We start from the raw sequence: 7,323 nt of genomic DNA on the forward strand, positions 1-7,323 counted from the left end.
CCGAGCTGACGGGCTTGTCTCTGGGCGGGCAGCCGCCCGCGACCCTCGCCGAAGGCTGACGCGATGCCCGGGGGACGGCCTCCCTGAACAGCCGGAGACCCCCTCGGGGAGGGAAAGACGCTCGCGATTCCCTCAGGCTCCCGCCCCTGCCGGCACCGCCCGCTCTGCCTCGCACACTGGCGATACTATTACTATGCAATGACTAATTACGAGTTTTGTTCACAGAGCACAGATGTGTCGAGTCGGCAAAAATCCGAGCCAAATACCCTGACCGTGTCCCGGTGAGTAACCAAGCCAGCTTCACCAGAGCCCTTAGAGGCAAAGGGGGATAAGCTGTTTCCATCCTGCCTGCTCTTCTTTGATAAGATCCTCCTAAGTACATTCATCTTCCCTTTTGTGTCCTCAGATGTTTTAAAGAGGCCCTAACTAATCCAGCATTCTCTCCTCTGCCCCAGTGCATATTGACAAGTAAGCAAGAGTGCCTGACTTTCTGAATGCTTTCCAGGCACGTTTATCAGCGTCCTGGCTTCTTCTAATGGCAGTTATATCCCAGCAAATACATTCAGAGTCTCGAGGATTCATTCTGTGTGTGATCATAAATTGTTTAAAGCTTGTCAATCTTCCATCTTGGCTATATGAGGAAGGTGATTTTCCCTCATGTATTCCGTGTCTGTAACCAGTCTTATCGTGGTGAATCTCCCCATGCAAACTCTGTTGTTTGAAGAGCCAGCGCAAGTGGTGACCCCTTCTTTCTGCATTAATACCTGCCTACCTGATAAATAGTGAATGACCTCTCTTCTTCACTCCCGTGTTTCATTCAGTGCAATGACCACACTTCACGTCCTCATGTAACAGCTAGCAACATGTCCCCGTTCTTAACTTACCTGCTTGTGAATAAAATTTCTCACATCCCATATGGCCACATGCCAGTTAGTGCACTCCTGACCTCTCGGTAAATCACTTGCCTGTTAGACAGCACAGCCCAGAGAAGAACCTCTAATCCCACTGAATTTCTCTGCTGCTGAGTCGCACCTACTCACAGCATCTTCTCCAGCTGCAGTCTTACAAGCCTATCCAATCCTTACCATTCTCTGCTTGGCTAACTACCTCCTCATATGTAGACCCTAGCATGCTAATGGCCGTACATCTCCACAGATATTCTTGAAATGGACAAATGGTTGTCTTTCATAACCTTAAGGGAAAAAAAGAGACATTGAAACTCAGTGTGAGTCGTAATTCCACAATGCTGTATCATCAGGAATGGACAGCAAGGTGTGGATGGATACAGGAATTAAACTTCAGCTTGCAGTGTGATGTCTTGTCTGAGCCAATATGTCTTCTGCTTGATTATTCAGATTGAGCCATGGTTCACAAAATAGTTGGTATCAAATATATTTTTAGCATTTAATAGTCCAAAGTGTTTTTCAGATTTAATGTATGTTTCCTGCTTTCCAGGTTATAGCATGCATCCAGAGTGGCATAGGTTAAAGTGACTTCAGTTCTCAGCTGCTGTATCTGTCTACCTGGATTTAGAGATGTTTCAGTGGTTCAAACCTATTAAGAGAATACATGAACAGCCTGCCTCTGTCCAAGGCTAGACCTTCTAGTAATAAAAGGGGAGGCAACAGAAATTAATGCTTGCTAAGCACTACAATTTTAAATTTGCCTGGGGAATGAAGTGGTCTGAGGGTTAAAGGTATCTGTAAGTTTTACTAGAAGCAGTTCACCAAAAGCCTTGACTTCCATTTAAGACAGTTTCTGCATTATGAAGCTAAAATACCTAGTGTATTACTGTAGTCTTTAAAAGAAAGAGTATCAGTTGTCAAGGCTTCAGTATTCCTTTTGGGCTGTTATTGGTCCTTTTTACAGTTCCTTCCTACTGAATTGCAAGGGCCAGCTACTGTGCCCTCCTGTTTCTGTAGGCAGACCTGAAGAACTCACAAGGAAAACTCTCTCCCGGTCATAAGATAGTATATTTTGTACATGTACTTGAGCATTACCTGTATGCCATAGCAATGGGGAATGGAGACACTGGAACCTCCTGTAAGCTTTATTTCCCCATGCGCTGCATTTTTCCTACAAGAACTAGCCTGTGTGGAGCAATACACGTCAGGTCCTTTCCACAAGTAATACTTAATTCTCCTTCCTCCTGTACCTGTTGCTTTTTGTGTGGTTTTGTTTGTGGCCATCTTTCCTTCTGTAGTCAATTTCTGATTTCCTAACGAACGAAGGAAGATACTCTAATGTCAGTTCAGCATAATACAAAACAGAATGGCATCAGTGAGTCGTACCTTGACAACAGTAACACGGTGGAACAAGCAACATGCCTTAGAATGCAGTTATATTCAGAATAGCATATGTTAAAAAAAATCTGGTTTACAGTGATAAAATCAGTGTGTTATTGCAGACCTGAGGCTACAGAGATCCTAAAGCAGTTGTTAGCGTAGGCAGTCTTTTATCAAAGTTGCTAACAGAAGCCTGTTGGTACTGCAAATATCACCTTATTCAAGCATCTCTGCTTGGGTTCCTACCTGTTTTCTGTTACCAGATGCTCACGGTGTAGACAGAGAATAGCCAGGTTCCTGTGGTGGTCCAGCATCCTAAGTATGGGTTGCGATTTTTTTTTAAGAGCCTACATATCCCACTCGGCTCTCATTCACATATAGCCGAAACCTACAGTTTGTTACTATGGCTTAACTGTCATCCTGTAACTTCATCCAGTCAACTGAAGCTGTAATCATACAGTTTTTAACATCAGATGCATACATTTCTGGATTATTTGACAGTGCAAGTCTGGTACAGCACAGGCACACAGACAACATCACATCGCAGCACCTTTCTGGTGATTTGGTGGAGCGCTCAACTGGCATCCTTGGCAAACCAACTGGTATTCCAGAGCGCACTGCAGCCGTGCTTCATTTCTCTGAGCCTGTCTGAAGTGCCTGGTGGCTACCTGTGGGATGTCAGTAATCACTGTCAGATTATGGAAATGCAGACAGCACGGATTTCAAATCAAAAGTAGTATTGCAAAGCACTGTAAGAAGTGATCCTGTGGTCCGTGGCCAACTGGAAGCTTGTCTTGTGCCACAGTTCACACTGCAACTCCGTCGGAGTTTTGACTGTTTGGATATAACATGGCTTCTTCAACGCTGCACAGAGTTAGCTGAAGTACGTGTGTGCCTGTACAGTTTCTGACGCGCTGGTGCATGTTGTGTAATGGTACAGTGTGCTGCACAAATGAATACAAAAGACTTCAGGGAGAAACAAAAATATTAATGAATACTCTGATGCTCTAGGCTGAAAACCTGAGAGCAATTTTGGCATCTCTGGTTTGTGCACAACAGGTGAAATGGCAGATCAGCTACTAGACTAAGCTGGTGATTCTCCCTCTCATTCACCTAAGTGCTGTTTCTTTAGCTTAAGTGTTCATGAATTTTTTTTCTGATATTTCTTTTTGTTGTATGCCATACCAAGGCAGTTGGTTCTGCCATCTGTTAGGAGCAACTTGGGACATTGTTTAAAGGAAACAGTTAAGTTGGAAGGGTGGAGGTGGTGTCTATATTAAACCTGTATTTCTTCATATTGTGGGATTCTATATAGTTGTATGAAAATTTAAAAGAGGATGGGGCACGCTTGTTGCAAACTAGAATTCTCTAACACAAGATTTCAAGCAATGAAGGTCACACTTGCACATCCTGTGAGGAGCCGCTGAGGAATCTGGGTTTGCCTGAGGGGCAGCCTCATTGCTCTTCAGTTTCCTGAGGAGGGGACGTAGAGAAGGAGGTGCTGATCTCTTCTCCCTGGGATCCAGGGACTCCGAGGAACGGCACAAAGCTGTGCCAGGGGAGGCACAGACTTGACATGAGGAAGCATTTCTTTACCAATAGCGTGGTCGAACACTGGAACGGGCTTCCTAGAGAGGTGGTTGATGCCCCATGCCTGTTGGTGTTTAAAAGGCATTTGGACAATGCCCTTAGTAACATGCTTTAATTTTTGGTTAGCCCTGAAGTAGTATCAGCAAGCGATTTAGTGAAGGTGTCTGTTCATACCAATCCTGAAAAGCCTGACCTTCACACCTGCGCTTTACAGGTCATAGTGGAGAAGGTTTCAGGATCGCAGATTGTTGACATTGACAAGAGGAAGTACCTGGTTCCGTCTGACATCACTGTGGCCCAGTTCATGTGGATCATCAGGAAGAGGATTCAGCTGCCATCTGAGAAAGCAATATTCCTCTTTGTAGACAAGACTGTCCCACAGTCCAGGTGAGAGGCTATTCACTTGGTATTCAGAACCATTTCAGCAAGCCTGTGCATATCAGAGGGGGAGTAATTCCCCTCTTTGAGGCTTATTTGGTGATTTTAGGAGGTGTTTGGTTACATCTTAGTCTCACCACAGTATGTTGTTGTTTTTCTCATGAGTTTGATAAACATCTTATTTCTTGAGCTAGGCTGAAAGGAAAGGTGACTGAAAAATATATTGTGATTTACTTCCATGACAAGAGTGAGCTCTGAGTTACGGTATTTTGGGTTGAATGCAAGAACATTTAAATCATCAGTGCCAAAAAAATAATTTTCAATGTAACAAAAAAACCTTGCATGTTAAATACTTAAAAGCAAATGCCACAAATTATTCTGAAAAAACATTAACCTCTCAGCTCACAAATTACCACGTTACAGACCATTTGCTGTTAGTCATTTTAAAACTTACTTATTTTCTCCTATAAACACAAAATTACTATACATTGCTTTTATGTAGGAGTAAGTTTCAGTGTTGTCAGCTACATACAGAATAACGTATAGCAGAAGCAGCTACTACAACTGCTTTCTATCTGAAATACTTTAATAGTTTTTGAGAAAATAGTATGTCACAGTGTTACATGGCTCGGATTTATTGTTCTTAGTAGTCCTTACCTGTGTAACAGTAACAGTCCTTCCAGGTAACCAGGAATATTTTTATTTAATGTGTGATACACAATAGGACCTGTGAGAACCATCATTTTTCTGCTTGCTTTCTTCTAAGAGTATTAAGAATGCCTACATGTCATCTTCTTAACTGCTGTAGAACTGCTAGGAACAGAAAAGAGAAAGAAAGGGCACATTGTTTCATCTCACGTGTTCATGAGATATCACATCTCTGCTGGAAAAACAGGGACTTGAACCTTCAATAGTAATGCAAGAATGGTAGCTTGTTAAGAGATAAAGAAAAATCTCATCTGGTAATGGCTCTGCTCCTCTCATAGCCTGACTTTATTACACTGACCACTAACTCTTGACATCCTTTCCAAGTTCCTTCGATTGCAAGTACTGCCTGCAGTACCTCCCAGCTGCTCTCTTGTGTGAAAAGCTGCGACTGTTTTCCCTGTCACTCCCATTCGGTCTGCATCTTTCAGTTCCCCAGCCTTTTCTCAGTCTTAGGAAGTCAGAGAATGGTGAGCCGAGGAGGCACCATTTCTGCAGCTGACTGCTGCTGCCTGCCTGTTTCACCTGTAGATAGATGTTTGGAGCAGTTGTATTGGCCAAGTAATGGCTTGAGTTTCTTTTTGTTTTTAAAATAGAGGCATTGCTTTAAAGACCACAACTGCTTAGGCTGTGAAGGGCCACATACCTATTCAGTTTAACAAAATTTCCTTATGATCAAATGTTCAAAACCTTATCTGCTGAAAAAGCACTAGTTTCTGGCTTACTTGTAACGTATTGCCCCCACATTTTGGTACTAGCACTATTTTAAGTCACCGCTTTTTAACAATAGAGAAAACATAGCTTTTACTCCCCGAAACAACCTGGACCTCAAAGTCCAAAAAGCACAAGTTCAACAGACTTGAGACCAGCTGAACATTCACGACTACATCAGGTGGAGGGAGAAATGAGGCTGCTCACACAAGAAGCAAGACATTAATGCAGCTGCATTCAAGGAAGGTGCTATCAGGCTATTGATCCTGGTGTTAGTCACAGCATCAATAATGGATGATTCAGAACCCGAAATATATTCAGTGATTACTTCCCAATAAAAAAAAAGACGCATTCTGACAAATGCATTTGTGAAGAAGTAGCAAAAACCTAGATACTCTGCAGAGCATGCAGGATCATTTTGCTAACTTGGGAGTCAGCTGCTTTTCATATAGCATCATTTTTGTATTTTAATTTACGCACAGACTGACAAGTTTTAACTTTTATTAATCCTTGTTTATGTGAGGTTTTAACTGTTACCATTTGCAACTTCCATGATCTAAGCAAACCATTTCTCTTTTTTATTTTTTCTTTCCCCTCCTCCCCTTCCAAGCTTAACTATGGGACAACTTTACGAGAAGGAAAAGGATGAGGATGGATTCTTGTATGTTGCCTACAGTGGAGAAAACACATTTGGTTTCTGAATGGTGGGTCTTGGCTACTGTACCATCCTGCTGTGTATCTTGTAAATAGCTGATCATTTTCTGTTCTGACATCCACAAAAGTTCCTTGGATATACATGCGTTTGTAACTGGATTTATTTCTTAATATATTGATAGGTCTTGTTTTATTAGACTGTTAAATTATCAAAAAAGTTTTGTTGTTTTTGTGCATTTTTTTCTCTCATGGCTATAAATTCCCAGAGCCTCACTCCTTTGGGTGATACATTTGATGACATTGATTAATTAATAAAGCAAAGTAGTTGGGCTATTAAAATGTGAAAAGAAGAATATGCATTTATTCTGTTTTGAGGTGTTAGTTTAAGAAAAATAAAAATATTAAATTAGTATTGGAAACACTGGATTTGCTAGCTTATCCTAAGCAGAAGCAAGATGCTGATCATGTTGAATTGAGCTAATATGTTCCTTTTTCTCAGTTAACAAACAAGTACAATAAAAATTCCTGTCACAAACAGGCAGTGCTGTCACTTCTTTACCTTAGTTTTGGCCAGAAAGTTATGCGTAACATTTACCAGACACTATACAGCTGCCTTATCACTTACTACCTGCCATATTACTTACTAGACACTGTACAGCTTCTTAACCTTTAGTAGGTGGATGATACAAGGAAGAAAAACTAGAAGCTTTCTGTAGGTTCCCAAGCCAACAGCTTCAGAGCTACTAGATCTCATCAGGAGAGGAGCTATGCCTGCCCACAGGCTGACAGGGAAGAAGTAAATACCATGGGCTTTGGGAAGCAGGACCTAGGTGACAGAAGCATAGCATGTAAGGAAAAGGCAACTAGAAGAAGGTGTGATTCAAATAGGAGACCAGAGAGCTGGAGAAGTGGGAAGTATAGTTTGTACATGAGTTACCGCAGAGAGAGAAATAAAAAAGGAGTTCAAGTTAAAACAGCTGCATGAGCAGCTCTAAAATAA

The 7,323-nt window shown here is 41.9% G+C and overlaps 1 protein-coding gene across 1 annotated transcript; it reads left to right on the forward strand.

The window, feature by feature from the left end:
• Positions 1 to 225: 225 nt before the first annotated feature.
• On the forward strand, positions 226 to 6,853 carry GABARAPL2 (GABA(A) receptor-associated protein-like 2; the record flags this gene model as incomplete). Its single annotated transcript, XM_010183117.1, has 3 exons — positions 226 to 281; positions 4,090 to 4,262; positions 6,280 to 6,853. Coding segments are annotated over 3 exons (320 nt in total), but the record flags the coding sequence as incomplete, so codon positions are not given.
• Positions 6,854 to 7,323: the final 470 nt, after the last annotated feature.

The sequence above is a fragment of the Mesitornis unicolor genome, unplaced genomic scaffold (assembly GCF_000695765.1).
Source record: "Mesitornis unicolor isolate BGI_N332 unplaced genomic scaffold, ASM69576v1 scaffold2484, whole genome shotgun sequence".
NCBI classification, from domain to species: Eukaryota; Metazoa; Chordata; class Aves; order Mesitornithiformes; family Mesitornithidae; genus Mesitornis; species Mesitornis unicolor.